Source organism: Camelina sativa, chromosome 11 (genome assembly GCF_030686135.1).
Source record: "Camelina sativa cultivar CO46 ecotype springtype chromosome 11, ASM3068613v1".
Classification (NCBI taxonomy): Eukaryota; Viridiplantae; Streptophyta; class Magnoliopsida; order Brassicales; family Brassicaceae; genus Camelina; species Camelina sativa.
In genome coordinates, this window is record NC_141890.1 from 45510792 (window position 1) to 45528819 (window position 18028).

Below are 18028 nucleotides of genomic sequence, written 5' to 3' on the forward strand. Positions count from 1 at the left end.
TGTTCTCATAATGTTTAGATGAATAACGATTACGTCAAAAAAGAAAAAGATTAAAAGTGATGGATCCGAAATGTACGGGTCATTTAAGGTAAGACGTGGGGTGGGTTTGTCCAAAGTTGAGTACATTTAATGTCCAAAACCTCAAAAACTAACTCTAATTAAAGTTTAGTTTCAGACATTGAAATTCTCAAAACACAGAAAAGGGAAAGATTTTAAATTTTCTTGTCGGAGAAAAAAAATGCTCAAGAAGGGGAGTAAGACGCGGAGCGCGGGAAACGACAAGTGGCCACGTGGCTGTTACTTGATTTGGTTTTGTTTAGTTCATATGCTACTTTCCCGGCAAGGAATCATCAGCTTCCCAAATTTTATGCACACTTCTTTCTTTTATACTAGAACTAGATGATATTATTAAGAAGTGAAAAGTTCCGATTTAAATTTTCTGAAATTTTATATTTTATGTTAACCAGGGTGAATCGAAGATATTTAAAATTTGGTTATGTAATCCCAGAAACCACTCGTAAATCTTTCAACTACTAGACAACGTACATTTTCTTATCAACAACATTTTTCAGATATAACCATTTTATATTACTTATTTCCAAACATCGATATGTAGTGTAAGGAAAAAAAACAAAATCCTCAATTCTTTCAAGAAAATGATGCATGTGATAACCCATTAAATCCAGCAAAATATCAGATCGTACAAAAGGAGTTGATTCACTAAGATTATGTACGATACTCTACACTGTGTTATCGATTCCCTTTGTTTATTGTATCAGTTCATATTGAAACATCAGTATAATTAATATCAATGGTATGCAATTATTTATAGGTAAACAAATACATGATGCTGTGATGCATGTTATACACTCTTTTTATAGCGCGACCGATCGACGATTATATGATTTACGTCTATCTGAATGACAATATGTGGATGTGCCTCTATAACATAAATTTGTGAGCTCACTAATTTGCTAACTTCATCTTTTTTTTTTTTTTTTTTATTGTTAATTCTTAATTAAGATGGAAATATTCACCGCATCACAACTATTGTGGAGTGCTTGTTAGTTTTTTTTTTTTTTTTTTTTTTTTTAACTTCTATACAAAATTGTTGGAGTGTACGTATAGGTAAATATTTTCAAACTTAACTAAAATAATGTAACTGTTCAGGTTATTTTTCTAATTGCTGATCATGGTAACAAATATATATTACATGCGTGTGGGAATAAAGGCAACTTTTTCTAGCTTTATCAAGACACAATTATAGAGAAACAAACGAACCATGAAGATTGATGAAGATTATAATTACAAACAATAAGAATTATTGTTATGATTTTAAAAATTCATAAGTTCTGGTTGTTGGATAAAAAGATTATCGTGTCTTTTTAATATACGTGGAATTGGATGTTGTCGTCAAGTTGTGATATTGAAGCTGTAAAGTATTGAACTTTTGATGATTTAAGCTGTAAAGGGAAGAACAGTCTAATGATTTTGCTTGCTTCACCTGTGTCCCCATATAATTAGTTTAACATAGTTATATTGTATGTAACGATCACGTTATCTTTTCGTTATATGTTGACAAATAACATGAAGTACAATATATTTGCAAAATAAAAAGAATTCATCATTATAACTTAATTACTTCATATGTTTATCCTAAAATGGGTTTAGAAAAAATGACATAGGCATGTATTATTATATAAGTTTTGCTATATTGATGAACATTACGGGTCAAAATTATATATACTAATCTCTCGAAGTATGCAACCGTGAACCGTCACTGCTGTTAACACAATATTATTAATTTGATGCCTACTATAATAAATTGATTAACCAAAATAATGGTTCTTAGTCTAGTGAGAAAATTTGCTCTCCTGAGTTGAGTGCCGCTTCGGAAGGCTGAGGAGTTTTTATTTCGATGGGGAGAGCGGAGACGTATAGATCCCTTAACTCATCAATTTATCATCATTTGCTTTTGACTATGTAAAACTTAATCACTTTATAGTAACAGTGGAGAATATGAATATGTAGTAAAAATCCTCATTATGCACTAAATAATATATATACTAGGGGAGCACCATGCTATAGCACGGGATAATATATTTTGTTAGTTACTTTTGTTTTGTAATTTGTATTTTTGTAATGTAATTTTTTATTTTGACTTATTTTCTTTGTTTATATAGTGTTTATTTGTATATTTGGGGTTATACAGTAAATTGGAAATCCTAATAGAGTAAATAGTTTGCCGAATGTAGCTTTTCACGGAAACAGACATACCGCAATATTGGATAGTAGTTTTGTAAGAGAATAGACACTCCGCAATATCGAATAGTAGTTTTGTAAGATGATAGACACATCGCAATATCGGATAGTAGTTTTGTAAGAGGATGAGTTTTTCTTTATTTTGGTTTGTCGTCAAAAGAGGAGAAATTGCTAAATTTTAGTGTGAGATATTTCAATGATTAGGAAAACATTGTATTTATAGTGAGATAAGGTATATTTAGATTATCATTTAGAAGTTAATATTTGACAAATCTTAGCAAAATATATTTTGTTTCTTGTTTTGTTATAACTAAAAGATAAATATTCCATGTATAAGATTATTCCAAAAGATTTTTAGATTTGCAGTTAAAAACAATCTCGGCAATCAAACAATTTTGTAAGATTTGGAAATCAAAATATATGGTTTTAATTAAAACCATTGAAAAATATGTGGCCAATATATATTTTTATTTTGAGAATCAACGGATAATGTTTGATGAGAAAATCGGATCAAATAATCGGGTACTAAATGACCTGCGCAAAATCCGACTTAATTTGAATGGTTAGAGAATTTTAATGCCATAATATACTAATGTATTAATAATTAGTGATTACTAACCATTTTATTTTAAAACTACCAAAACAAAGTCATGGTCCAAAAGTTGGTCTATGAGTACTCGTGCTTTAAGTAGGATAATTTCAATTTTTAAAATGATTATTAATGAGGCAACTTTAAACAACTTACAAAAATATCTCGCAATTACACACATTTGCGTTTTGGAACGATTACGAAATGAAAAAAAATTGTAAAATTCAATTTAATTTAAAATATATGTTTTAACGGGTTTAACTCACACTTTTTTATATTTTAAAAATAATAAGAATAAAAATATTAATATTATTGAAATATTTTATGGACTTTAAATATATTATAATATTTTAAACTTTCGACGGATTTCAAATATTTATAATAATTTAAACATTCTATAAAAATTTAAATATTTATAAATATGTTTACTTTTAAAAGTTTAAATATGCTCAAATATATAACCAAATTAAACTGTTAGATTTGGATACTTGATAAATCAAGTCTCCTGCTCATTTGTACTCAAAACATTTTAGTCATATATTTATAGTGATTATGAACCATATTCTAAAATATTTAGTCGATGTGGGATATACAGTACACCTTTCTGTAAATTAGTTTACAACTTTACATATATATAATTTCTGCATTTTTTATTCTTTCCATCTATCTATATTAACATTTTTGAAGTACATTTTGTGTTATGCCCTTTTAGTTTTACTTATTTAAATTTTTATTTACAACATTAACCCCTCAATAATTTCCATAAATAGTATCACAACATATTTTGTTTCCTAAATCTATATTAATATTTTTGAAGTACATTTGGTGTTTTACTCTTGAAGTTATATGTATTCAAAAACTTATTTACAAATTTAATCCCTAAATATTTTCCAAAAATAATATCATTTCAGATTTTTTTTCCTAAATATTTTATATTTCATTCTAACCAAAAAAAAAAAAGCAATCAATATTATATAGAGACATAAACTAGGATATATTTTCCATTTTATTTTCCAAATCTGTGAGTTTTGATTCTTAATGTAAGAAGAACTTCTAATTATTTAAATATTATAATTAAAATATATATAAATTTAATAAAATTTAAATTATTATGAATATGTAAAATTAAAAAAAAAATAAAATACTATATAATGTGGTTATAAAAAGAACATGTTGGAATTAATAAAATATTATTAAATATGTGCTAACACGGGTTAAATACTCATTTTATTATTTGCCAAAACTATAAATATTATAATATTTGACATATAAAATCAATTTGTTTTACCTAAGATTGTGTAAAATAATTAATTCATTAGGAAGACTTAATCACATCATATAAATGACTTATTATATATTTAGATCCCTTATTTTTTTGTTATAATAATTAAAAATCGAAATAGAATCTCAAACACTAAACAAAACAAACTAAATATAATAAAAAATGGTCATATATTACAGGTTAAAAAATTAATATAAACATTTAGTCGCACAAGTGGCCGGAAAATTAGGTTATTTTCTATTTATAAAACATCCAATATTTAACAAACAAATAGAATATAAAATATAAATTATAATAAAACTATATGCACGCGGTGTACCGCGGGTTAAAATCTAGTACTACTCATAATTGATTACTATAATTTCGTTAAGTAAATATTGAAAAATCTAAACTATCTGATAATTTGTTTTTATTTAATTGTATTAAGTTGATTTGTTGTTTCCGTAAATATCTCACAATATAAAAGCAAATCAAATAAGTTTACATATATATACAATTTCGTATTTAATTTATTGATTATTTTGGAAGCAACAAAGTCACAATTGAAAAGTATTAAAGATTTCTCATTATTATTAATATTCGTAATAATTATAGAGATTAAGTATGGTAGTAGTTAATATTTTATATTACTGAAGCCATTAAATACTCGGATACCAGTTTCCTTCTTTATAGGGATTATACCTCTGTTTGGCGATGGGCATAATTATTCTTGAATCAAATAAAATACATGATCCGAATATTATAAACCTAGAATACAAACAAATCCGCGATTTTTTTTCTTCTATTTCCGGGTCATACATGATCCGCGTCCCGACCCGGTTGTAAATAAGTGGTCGAGCGGAGGGTATAATTATCTTTTAGATAATTCGAAACTATAGAGTAATTTAATTAAATTAAGTGATTCTCTAATCATTTTTAATGAAAAACGTACTAAAACTAAGTCATTGTTCAATTTAAGTCTAGTGAATACTCTTGTTTTAATAATATAGATATAATATTATTCCATTTCCATTACACTTTCAGTATATACATTCGGTTCATGTTATATTAATATACAAAGCATAATGAGTCAAAGTCCAAAGGTAGAGTACAACTTCAGTATCGTTAAATAATAAAACATCATATTAGTAATGCGTTTACTAATCAGTTCTATTGATTATTTCAAGAAGTCTGCTAGTCTTCTTAAATCCACATGTTATTTGTAAAAATAAAAATTAAATTGATTAGAAATAACGTGGGAAATAATTTAATTGTGATTTGTAAGTGAAGGATTAATAATAAGTTCTGAGAGCAAATCTTAAGTTAGACGATTTGTGTCACATGATTCTATAAATAGATCCTGAAATTTAGGTGGTCAAAAGTTTTTCATTTGTATTTTTGCTTCGTACTGAAAAATATTACTTCCATTTGCACGGAATAGTCGCCGAAAGTCAGACTTGATTCTATAGTATCCATTTTTTTATAATGATTTCAATATATATAAGTTGTCAAAGAACATAACTACGGGTTCGGATGGTAATTAAAAAAAGACTCAAGGAAAAGAAAAAAGAATTATTCAAGAATATAGTCATAGTCTCTAATTTATAGAGACAGTTATTTAGTGAATAATTATGTTTCTACATGTCTAATTAGTTATTGTAAATTCATATAGTGGATGGAAGATTCGTGAACGAGAAATCCGATATGAACCAATACCTCATCTAAAATCAGAATCAAACGAAAGACGACTAAACCAAAAGAAACTTGATTTGGTCGGTGTTCTTTTCACTTTTTACTTTCTGCTTAATCCTGTTTTTCTTTGTATTTTTTATTTATCTAATATGTAATATGCTAATGCTTTGTTCTTACTTTCCTTTTTTCTGTTTACTTTGGAAAAAGTAGTTGAATGTGTTGGAAAAAGCATATGTTCTGTTCCTGCGGTTTTCAGTTAATGACTTTATAAGAAAAATAGAATTATAGAAACAGCTACTCAAATTAAACCTTGTTTTTGAAGCAAGACATTAACTTACTTTTAGGGTTTGGTCAACTTTTGCAATAGGCAAATATAATCGAATATTTTACTATGCCACTGATTATTACTCCCTGAACAATTTGGTTAGATGCAAACGTGATAACGAAGAGGAATCTCGCAACATATAGTGTGATCATGTTATTTGAGCATTAATACTTCTTTTAGGCTTCGCTTCATGAACCATAAAACAAAATGTAAAGAGTTTAGGAGTTTGCCCATTAGCTATTGGAAACTTTGATTTCGATCTAAACTCGCAGTTACAAAAAAAAATTGTACTATTTTCAATGTATCAATCTACATGTGAATTTTGGAAATTATAAATATGGGAGGTCAATTGGTCAACTTAGGCACATAATCTGAGGTTCGTTTTGAAAGTAAACCCTTTTTTAATACTCGCACTAAATTTCCGTGAAGAAGTTGGCACTCTCGATGCTGCTTGCTCGTCACCAAATTCGCGCTAATTAAAGTATAGTTTTTACAATTGTACTGTACTAATCTAATTTTTTTTTTTAAATACGTATAGTTTAGTTTAGACTTTAGAGTTTAGACAGTTAGCTGATAAAAATCACTCGCAAGTGCTACATTAAAATATTAAAAATCATAGCATATAAATATAATTATTTTTCCCTTGCAGAAATTTCTATATATAATCATCCTATCTCCGCACAACTCACAACAACATTGCAACACCTTTCCTCTCCGCTAACCTCACTTCAGCCTTTTTTTTGTTTTGTGGGGTCCATTTTTTCTTTCTCCAAGCCATTGTAACTGGTAAGTTTCAATCTTTCACACTCTTTTATCTCTTCTTCCTCGTCTTCCATACATACACACACATAGTATTAAGGAGTAATCCATGGGATATGATTTGATTACAATCCCTTGACTAGAATCTCTACTTATGTAAAGTGTATATTCTTCATGTGTATATATACTACTTGTCTGTAAATGAATAAGATCATCAAGTCATATTACATTAATACATAGTATATCTCCGTTACCATTTTGCTTATCATTACAGTTCTCTTGCGTAGGAAAAAAAAAAGGCAGAGAAAATGGAGAATGCTGGATCAGTGATGATGTCATTGAGTCTTATGATGATGCTGATGTGGAAGAGTGTGGATGGTTACGGTGGTTGGGTCAATGCTCGAGCCACATTCTATGGAGGTGCTGATGCTTCCGGTACCATGGGTAATTTTCTTACTCTTCTCTCTCACACCTACTAATTGTATCATTCTTTTTGACCATAAATAATATGCTACTTTATATGACCAAAAGTTATGTAATATGTACCAATAATAATCTTACAAACACTTTTTAGTAATGCACTTACGTAAGTTTGTACACAAGTCTTATTTTTTGTGTTGTTGGTGTTTTTGTTGGGATCAGGAGGCGCGTGTGGATACGGGAACTTATACAGTCAAGGATACGGCACAAACACGGCAGCTCTAAGCACGGCTCTATTCAACGGTGGCCAAACCTGCGGCGCTTGTTTTCAGATAAAATGTGTAAACGACCCAAAATGGTGTCTAGGGGGAACAATCACCGTCACCGGAACAAACTTTTGTCCACCAAACTTTCTCAGGCCAACGACGCCGGAGGTTGGTGTAACCCTCCCCAACATCACTTCGATTTGGCTCAGCCCATCTTCCTCCGTATCGCTCAATACAAAGCCGGCGTCGTCCCCGTTCAATACCGGAGGTACGTTTCCCCGATCTCGGTTTAGCTCGGTTCGGTTTTATTGATTCAAGATTAATCATTTATATTAATCTTCTTGTGCTCTGTTTCGGAAACAGAGTGGCTTGCCGAAGGAAAGGAGGAATACGATTCACCATCAACGGTCACTCATACTTCAACCTCGTACTCGTAACTAACGTAGCCGGCGCCGGAGATGTTATCTCTGTCTCCGTTAAAGGAACCAAAACAGGATGGCAAAGCATGTCTAGAAACTGGGGACAGAACTGGCAAAGCAATGCAAATCTTGATGGTCAAGCTCTCTCGTTCAAAGTAACAACTAGTGATGGCCGTACAGTTGTATCTAACAATGCTACTCCACGTAACTGGAGCTTCGGACAGACTTACACCGGAAGACAGTTCCGGGCTCCGAGGTGATGACGTGGACTATATGGAGGACAAAAAAAAAAAAAAGTTTTTACTTATTACTGATATTGGAAATTTCTAGAGTTTGCATAGGTTGAGAAAAAAGTTTTATCTGATTAACCCTAATCAAAAATAACCAATTTCTGAATGGCGGAAGTTTTTTTTTTTTCACCGGTAGCTTTTGTAATTCGCCGGTGAGACTGTGGTGAACAGAAAGAAAGAAAAAAAGCTTTGTGTTTTCACCCGCCGCCTGAGTAATTGAGTTTTCTTTTCTTCTTCTTTGTATTTTGTTTTTCTTTTAAGAGATGTTCAATGGTCTACTGAAATAATAATAAAATCAAGTTATTTATAATTTTTAATGCTTTTGCCTCTTCGGTTTTTTATGTTTCTGATTTTGGTTGTGACACAAATATTTTGAGAAATTCATTTTGATATACTTGTCGGTTTTAATCGATTCAAAGACAAACCCTAATATCGATATTTTTCCTACAATTAATTTACAATTACAAAGTAATGCCAATACAAATGTTTTCCTAAACTTTTATTTCCTAATTTTTTTTTTTTTCCAAAAGTTTAGTCTTCTTGCTCTGATGATTAATGTTTAATTTTTTTTTTTCATCTTTGACAGCTACGATCCTCTTGAACACAGCTCCGGTGCAGCTTCTTCTCTCTCGTCTTGTAATATTTTCAGTTCAAGTTTTGCCATAAAACTTTTCACCTTCAGCTTTTTCCTCCTTGTTGTAGTCGATTATGTGTAATATAATCCACGTTTGATGTAATTTTACGATTCCTTTATTCTCTCCAACTCGGTATAGATCCATCAATCATGCTACATGACCAAAACATCTAACGCAAATTAGAACCCAACATTCATCGTAATAAAATTAGTTCAAACAATCCAAGAGTGCTTGTCAAACCGAAATTAGAAACTCCCTTTTACTCAATTCCCCAATCTTGTTCATGTTTTCCTTTGAATTAACAAATATACAACATAGATATCATCATGTCTTGGAGGTTTTTTTTTTGGAAATTGAAATTTATGTAAATTCCACACAAAAACCTGTAATAATTTAAATAATAGTATGACTGTAATAATCTCACACTAATGTTATTTACCTATTGGAAAAGTTTCGGATAATTTATCTTAACTAATATTGAAATTGGGCAAAAGGAAAATTAAATTATCTGTTCTTTAAAAGGCTTATAATGGGCTTTTATGTTGCCTCGCTCTTTGGTATCTTTTGTCTTTTGTTCTATAAGTAGAGCCGATTTAAGCGTTGTGTCTGGAATACTCTACCTCAGGTAGAGGGTTCACATAATCAAAGGGAAAAGGAAAGATCCTAGCTGAGTAAGAGTCTTTGGAGTTGCCTAACCTTGGTCACACACTAAACTACTAAAGAGTCTGCTCGTCTTCTCCAAAAAGCGATTCCTCCTGAGCTCCTACTAAAGAGTAAGTCTTCAGTCTCTCTGTAATTAAGCTTCATTGATTTAATAATGGGTCTCTCGCTGCATTGTTACAGGTTCATTTTGTAACGGCATGAGAGTTTGAGAGAGCGTTGTTTCTGGGTTCTTCTTCTTTGATACTTTTAATCTTAGTTCTCGAATTAGGGTTCTTCATCCGAGGCGGATTTAGAGAGAGAGAGAGAGAGAGAGAGAGAGAGAGCACTCGTCTTGTGGAATCTCTTTGGTCGATTCATATTAGTGAATTTTGTTGTTGGAACTTGGAAGTTAGGAGCGAGTTCAATAAAAATCTAATCTTTCCAGGTGATTTTGGATTTCTCATTTTTTTTTTCTTCTTACCACGCTATGGTTTCCTTTAAACTTGCATTGGTTGTGTTTTTTTTACCAGGATTATTCAGTGAAAAAGTTTTCATCTTTTCCTAAGCTGAATGGATAGGATAAGTCAATTGCCTGATGAACTTCTCTTGAGAATATTGTCTTTACTGCCTAGTGCTAAAGATGTTGTTGCCACAATGGTTTTGTCTAAACGCTGGCAATTTCTTTGGATGTTTGTGCCAAGGCTTGTGTACGATGATGATAGCTATCAGGGTATTATAGATTACGGAAGATTCTCGCGGTTTGTAGACAGGTCTTTGATATTCCACAAGGCTCCAGTGCTAGAAACTTTGCATTTCAAACTTGGTAAAATCTGTGGTGCTGGAGATATTCATGTATGGATTAGAGCTGCTGATAAATGCTCTGTGCGTGAGCTGATTATTGAAATCCACACTTCTTCTAGTGTAACTCAGGCCCCACTTCCAAGGAGTTTGTATACAGGGTGTAGCATGCTTGTCAAATTGAAACTAGATAACGCGGTTCTTGTGGATGTCATCTTTTCCTCTGTTTCTTTCCCATCCCTCAAGACATTGAGCCTTTTAGCGGTGGAGTACCCAGGCGACGATTTTGTCAAGAGGCTTTTATCCGGTTGTCCTGTTCTTGAAGACTTGGATGTGGTACAATGTCCAGATGACAATGTGACCATTTTCACTGTGAAAGTTCCATCTCTCAAGACTTTATCCTTGCGTACAGTGAATAAAGTTGAAGACGATGCACAAGGGTTTGTGATAGATGCTCCTTCTCTGGAATGGTTGAAACTTGTTGATTATACGGGTGGGTTTTGTGTCATTGAAAATAATATGCCTAATATTGAAGAGGCATATATTGACGTCGAGTATCATCTTCCTCGTAAGATTCTGACTTCTATAGTTTCAGTCCAGCATCTCGACTTATGTTTACTAACGTCAAAGGTATTTTCTTGGTTACCTGCGAGTTTGTTGTTTATATCATTCTTGTTTCTTTTTTTTTTAATGGGAATCAGTAAATCAGTAAGTGTTATTAATAGCCTTTCTTTTGCAGGATGCATATCCACTTGGTAGTATCTTCCGATGTCTTATACATTTAAAGATATGCACATGTGACACAGAATGGTTGAATCTACTTATGCGTGTGCTTAATGATTCACCTAAATTACGAGCTCTCAAACTGGAACAGGTCTATATATTTCAAACCATTTCATTTGAGAGTCTTTTGACTAGTGGTGTATCCAACTACTTATCTCAGTATATATGTTTACATACACTTCTTTCTTGTCAATTTTTATACCAGTACCATCCCCTTCGAGCTGACGAACCACGCCCTTGCTGGAGTGAACCGAATCGGGTTCCAATGCTATCGAGTCTTAAAACTCTCGAATGGGTTAAGTATGAAGGAACGAAAGAAGAGAAAGAAGTGGCGGCTTTCATCTTAAGAAGGGGAAGATTCTTAGATAAAGTAACAATCAAACCAAAATCCACCTGCCACCGCGAGAAACTTGAAATGATAAAGGAGTTGTCGCTTTTGCCAAGAAGTTCGTCTACTTGCAGCCTTTCGTTTGACTGAAGTTACAGGTTCAGCTCCGAGAGAGAGAGGAAATGTGTTTAATATTCTAGTGGTTTGGTCTGAATCTTAGATTCTGAGTCGTCTTAAGCACTTTATTATGTCTTCTTTACCAAACAAATTCCTTAAGTTTTTTTTTGCTCTGCGTCTTTGCGTTGGTACGAAGAAAGAAGCATAAGAAACAACTACATATATATATATATATATATATATATATATATATACTAGATAAATACCCCATCGTGCAGGCTTAAAAGTTTATAAATAAAATTAAATTTAATAAAACTATATTAAAATTTATTTTATATTATTTATATATTTTTCTGCTATATTTATATATGTATTTTACCATTAAAAATGTATGTTTTACACCAAGGTATATTGTATGTTACAAATATATTATTTACCACCACCGAGAAAATGTTTATATAAACAAATTAGGTCAATTATTATATGTCTCTTTACTTTTACATTTGCATAGTTTCTTTAATCACTAAAATTGTTGGCTCAAAATTTTTTTTGAGTAAAAAATAAATTACATCACAATAGTGTATGACTAATCATGGAGAGAACCTCGGTTCTGTCTTCATCCCTTATGGAGAAAACCTTGAGTTAAACCTTCTCCACAATAGAGAGAACCTTCACTCCACCTTCCTCCCTTACGGAGATAACTTTGCGTCCAACCTTCTCCACAATAGAGATAATCTTCGCTCCACTTTCCTCTCTTAGGGAGATAACCTTGCGTCCAACCTCCACCACTTTTCTCCCTTGGAGAGATAACCTTGTGTCCAACCTCTTCCACCATAGAGAGAATATCGGCTCTGCGCTCCTCCTGTGTGAAAAGAACATGTTCACGTATTTTAGCTATCTCAAAGTGGCTTGCTCCAGCAACCAATGGAACTAAAAACCCTTTTCTAACATTACAAAATTTTTTGATAGTAACTAATGTTAAATTTCTCAATGTATTTCAGGAAAGTTTATTTGACACACCATGATATAACCTCTGTCTCTAAGCTCCTATAGATCTATCAACAACGATTTATGTTTTTCCAATCTATCTATATTTGTTGTAGGCTTGTTTGATTAGCCTATTTTATCTAACCATTAGGTTGATGACCTTCTCGTCTTTATCTCTTTTTGAGACTGAACGAATGGTAACAATTATGTTTGCACAAAAAAAAGGTCTATGACCAACCAATCAAGGTTGAGAAATTAGAAGAAATTTAATTTGACTTAATTAATTAAATAATATAAGCACGGTAATATATAAATCTCAAATAATTCAAAGATGAAAATATAAATTAAAAAAACAATCTAAAACTACTACAATAAATTTTAAAATACAGTATTAGAAAAAGATGATGCATATATTAATCTTCCATTTTTTTCGGGTCAACATATTAATCATACATATTCCAAACTGAAAAAAATAGAAAGTAAGAGTATATTTTGGTTTAAAAAAAAAGGAAAATTTGTCTTACCATTAAAAAAGTTTGACCAATAGAACAAAGTTGAAAGCAATATTTTTGAATAAATTAGTTTGTTAGATGAATAATATGAGACGATCTATGTTTATATAGAAGTGAATATTTACATTTTTTAGAATTAATAATTTTTCTGCATATTTTCCTTAATCCCTTTTCTAGTTTATGAAAAAATTTGTTCCAATGAGCTCATTGTTTTTTTTTAAATTTCTTGCTTTCCACTTTCTTGTAAGACGTACTATCGACGATAAGAACGTTTACTTTTTAGTTGATTTAGTGTTATATAATCTCTGTTGTTATCTTGCATTTGTGTATTCATCTTTTTTTTATGCTATCTGTCCTGCAAATTAATAGAAATAATAATAATACTGTGAGAAATTTGTTAATCCCAAAAGTCTTAGTTATTATGCATAAGAAACTTTGTTAACACTTCAAAGTCAAAGATTGCATAGTATGCATTATGAAATTGAGAAACAAAACAAAATTCAAAGAAACGACGACGAAAACACGTGGTAATATCTAAGAATCTTTTTATCTAGTTGCTTCGATTAGACAACAAACAAATTACCTTCGAGACTTGCTGAAAAACGATGATGTGTCAAACAAAATGTTGAAAAAAAACAAAGAAGAAAATTTACCAAGAAAAACAAAGCTAGTCGAAATTATTTTGTTTGATGAAAAATATTTCATCATTTATTTGTTTATAAAGATGGGTATATTTACAATCTGATTCCTTTTAGAATTAACAAAGGTTTTTTTTAATATAATAAGATTACAATTATCTTATTCATCGTTTTATCAACCTTGAAAACTGTGATTTCCAATCGTTAAAATTGATACGTGTCACGATCTGATAAGTTACTAACTTTGATATGTGATTTTTGATAATTAAATTTGATACGTATCACAATCTGGTGAATTACTAACTTTGATAACCAAGCTTTATATAATAAGATATATTATCTTTCTTAGTTTTTAATAATCTTTTGTTCAATTTCTGTAATTTTTATCTCTTCTACTTAGTTACAGTTTGGTCCATCTCTTTATTGTAATTGACCAAAAGAAAAATTGGATCGATAAATTCGGTTACGGCCTTTTTTGGTTTTGGTTAAATTGGGTTTCCTAGGTCCGGTTTGGCCGGTTTTCTTGGATAATATTCATCAAATAAAATTACCGGTAAGGGTTTAAGCCTTTAGGTCTTGTTCTTTCACGAGTCTCTCTCCATGTTCCGTCAATTTCTTATTACATTTCTTTCATTGTTTTTGATTCTCGCTAGCTATAGCTAAGGTTTGTTTTAAACATGCATTTCTTACAACTATTTCTTAATTTCATTGTTTGGGTCTTGTGAATATTTACGCTATATCATTCATATGTCTCTTATGCTTTTGTTGTTAGGATTAATTTGCAATTATGGATAGGTTAAGTCAATTGCCTGATGAACTTCTCTTGAGAATATTGTCGTTACTACCTGCGAAAGATGTTGTGGTCACAATGGTTTTGTCAAAACGTTGGCAATTTCTTTGGATGTTTGTACCAAAACTTGTGTACGATGATAGCTATCAAGATATCGATTACGGAAGATTTTCACGGTTTGTGGACAGGTCTATGATATTGCACAAGGATCCAGTGCTAGAAACTTTGCATTTCAAACTTGGTCAACTCTGTGATGGCGAAGATGTTCATGTATGGATTAGAGCTGCAAACAAATGCTCTGTGCGTGAGCTGATTATCGAAATCGACACTTCTTTTAGTGCATCACCAGCTATTCTTCCAAGGAGTTTGTACACAGAGAGTAGCATGCTTGTCTCACTGAGCCTAAAAGATGTGATTCTTTTGGATCTTTATTCCTCAGATTCGTTCCCATCACTCAAAACTTTAGGCCTTTTAGCCGTCAAGTATCCAAGCAACGAATTTGTCAACAGTCTTTTGTCCAATTGTCATGTTCTTGAAGACTTGTGTGTGGAACAATGCGCAGATGACAATGTGAACATTTTCACCGTTAAAGTTCCATCTCTCAATGCATTCATCAGGTGATAGAGTTGAAGACGATGCACAAGGGTTTGTGATAGATGCTCCTTCTCTGGAATGGTTGGATCTTGTTGATTATATGGGTGGGTTTTGTATCATTGAGAGTAATATGCCAAAGATTGTAGAGGCATATATTGATGTCACTTATAGTCTTCTTCGGAATATTCTGAGTTGTATTACTTCAGTCCAGCATCTCGACTTATGTTTACTAACCTCACAGGTATTTTTCTTGTTATTTTCAAGTTGTAATTTTAATCATTCTTTTTTTTATTATTATTGTGAGAATCAGTTAGTGTATATACTTATCTTTTGCAGGATGCTTATCCTGTTGGTAGTATCTTCCCATCTCTTGTATGTTTAAAGATATGCACATGTGAGACAGAATGGTTGAATCTACTTATGCGTGTGCTTAAAGATTCACCTAAATTACGAGCTCTCAAACTTGGACAGGTATATACATTTTCAAATCAGTTCACTGAATGGATCTTTTGACTAGTGGGTGTGTTTTTAGTACTAATATCAGTATATATGTTGATCTAATGCACTGCATGGACTTATATTTCGCCGATTTATTATATCAGTCCCATGACCGTCTAGCCAACCAAACACGCTCTTACTGGAGTGAACCGAGTTCTGTTCCTGAATGTGTGTTAACGAATCTTGAAACCCTCGAATGGTTAGAATATGAAGGAATAAAAGAAGAGAAAGAAGTTGCGACATATATCTTAAGAAACGGAAGCTGTTTGTAGAAAGTAACTATAAAACCTAAATCCACCAGCCACCGCAAGAAACTTGAAATGATCAAAGAGTTATCGTTTTCGCCTAGAAGTTCGCCTTCTTGTCGGCTTTCGTTTGACTGAAATTACATTTTCAGCTACGATGGAGAAGAAATGTTCAATTTTTCTAGTGGTTTGGTCTGAATCTTAAACACTTATGTTTTCTTTGATCTTTTGTTCAATTTCTGTAATTTTTATCTTCTACAGTATTTAGGTACGGTTTGGGGTTCATTTTTTGTTTTGATGTCCTTTTTACTCTTCTAATTGTATGGTATCAATCAAACTATTTTTTGTATATACCGTATAATGATTATTGTTGTTTGCTTTTTTACCCATGCCCCACTCTGTTTCCGATCCCGGTCTAGCTCGAAAGGGTAAAGTCATGGCTACAGCTAAACCAAACTATTTTAGTTATACCATCTTACGAATAGGTACGGGAAGCTAGATATATGAATGAAATCCATCTTTTTTTTTGGTAGGATGGATGAAATCCATCTTAAGAAGATAGAAATAATCCTAAGTATTACTTAGCACATACAGTACATTCATTACTTATTATAATCTAATTTTAGATTCGATATTGAATTTTCGGTTTAACAATTTTTTGGTTCGGTTTAACACTCTGTGCATGAGCTTGTTTACATGCTGCAAATTATAATGCTTTATGCTTGTGACATTGAAACTAACGGACGCCATTTTTGTGGATGATGTTTATTCCCCATCCCTCAAAAATTTGTGGCTTTTATCCATGAAGTACCCCGGTGATGAATTTGTTAACAGGCTTATATCAAGTTGTCTAGTTCTTGAAGACTTGGTTATTGAACAAATCCTTGATGACAATGTGGTCATGTTGAGCGTTAGAGTGCCTTCTCTAAAGAGATTAGTCTTGCACCAAAAACAGAAAAAAGGGAAAGCTAATGAGTTTGTTTTAGACGACAAGAAGCTTGAGATGCACAAGGAGTACTTGTCATTACTGCCAAGGTATTCACCAATTTGTCAGCTTGCATTCAGCTGAGCCTAAGGTTATGGTCTATTTTAGATCAGCTATATTACAACTTATTAGTTAATTGGCTTTATCTTTTCTGTAATTAGTTCTTTGAAAATTTGAATTTCTTGCTTTACATTTAAACACCTCTTGAGGAGAGGGTTTCAATTGTCACAAAGCTAGATGAAAAATGTTTTTGTTTGATCAAAGTAGCCCTGGGCATTCGGGTATCCGATCGGATTCAGGTTCGGATGTTCGGGTTTTCGGATTTTCGGATGTAGAGATATAAAACCCGATCGGGTATTTTATAATATTGGATCGGGTTCGGGTAATTTGGCTTCGGGTTCGGGTAATTTTGGGTATACCCGAATTCATTAAAAAAAAAAAACTTTTTTCTTTTATCGTGAAAAAAAAATAAAAAATTATTTTTTTACCTCCCTCTTCTTGTCTCCTTCTTCTTCCACTCTCTTTTTTTTCAGCCAAAAACCCTAATTTTGTTTATCCATGGCCACCACTTCAAGAATCAAATCTTTCAAATTCTCTACCAAATGTAACAATATCTATAGCAAGTTATATGATATGAGTCATATTTATCTTCCAACCTCACTCACTCTTCAAACCCCACAAAGTATCACTTTTTTTTTTGTAGATTTGCTTGTGATGTTTATAATAAAATTGATATGAATATTGGAAAAAATAAAACAATTATGGATTCTGTTGATTGAGAAAGAAAAATAATAAGTCAATCTTAGAATACATACATATATAAATACTTAATGTTTTTATATTATGACAGAATAATCAAGGTGGCAAAATGGTTTCTGATGCATCAATTATTGTCTAAGGTTTTGGGTTCAAACCAATGTTTTGAAACCCGACCCGGAAAGCAAACCGGACAACCTTCCGGGTCACCGGGTCAATGGGTTGACCCGGTCCAACCGTGGATCAACAGTTTACTGAATTTCACAATATAGAAATATCATACATATATATGTTACATTGGTTTTACGAATATCCATATAAAAATATAGTAGAACTGGTAAAGAGATTTTCACGCGAACAAAATTAAAAAAAAAATAGACGTGACCGAACAAAATGAAGGAAACCACACTTTTAGAAATAATATATTGTCCCACATC

General features: G+C 31.7%; 1 protein-coding gene and 2 pseudogenes across 3 annotated transcripts; all 3 read left to right on the plus strand.

Annotated features, from left to right (window-relative positions):
- Positions 1–6806: 6806 nt before the first annotated feature.
- LOC104726182 (expansin-A14-like) lies at positions 6807–8600 on the plus strand (annotated as a pseudogene). The gene is made up of 4 exons (XR_015572347.1): positions 6807–6915; positions 7176–7332; positions 7531–7842; positions 7938–8600. The product of XR_015572347.1 is annotated as an expansin-A14-like (transcript).
- Positions 8601–9524: 924 nt separating this feature from the next.
- On the plus strand, positions 9525–11759 carry LOC104726183 (putative FBD-associated F-box protein At1g32375). Of its 2 annotated transcripts, XM_010444983.3 has the most exons (5): positions 9525–9691; positions 9762–10005; positions 10091–10988; positions 11098–11232; positions 11347–11759. In XM_010444983.3, exons 3-5 carry the CDS (start codon positions 10131–10133, stop codon positions 11617–11619), a joined length of 1266 nt encoding a protein of 421 aa, XP_010443285.1. In that variant the 5' UTR covers positions 9525–9691; positions 9762–10005; positions 10091–10130; the 3' UTR covers positions 11620–11759. The 2 variants fall into 2 exon arrangements, with proteins under 2 accessions (XP_010443285.1, XP_019087726.1); XM_019232181.2 differs by having other exon boundaries at positions 9588–10005.
- A 2751-nt stretch (positions 11760–14510) lies between these two features.
- On the plus strand, positions 14511–15988 carry LOC104728926 (putative FBD-associated F-box protein At1g32375; annotated as a pseudogene).
- Positions 15989–18028: the final 2040 nt, after the last annotated feature.

Coding starts and splice junctions, on each gene's coding strand:
- LOC104726183 (XM_010444983.3), top strand. CDS start 10,131: ATGGATAGGATAAGTCAATTGCCTGATGAACTTCTCTTGAGAATATTG. Junction 10,989..11,097: donor TATGTTTACTAACGTCAAAG/GTATTTTCTTGG, acceptor TTTCTTTTGCAG/GATGCATATCCACTTGGTAG. Junction 11,233..11,346: donor GAGCTCTCAAACTGGAACAG/GTCTATATATTT, acceptor TTTTTATACCAG/TACCATCCCCTTCGAGCTGA.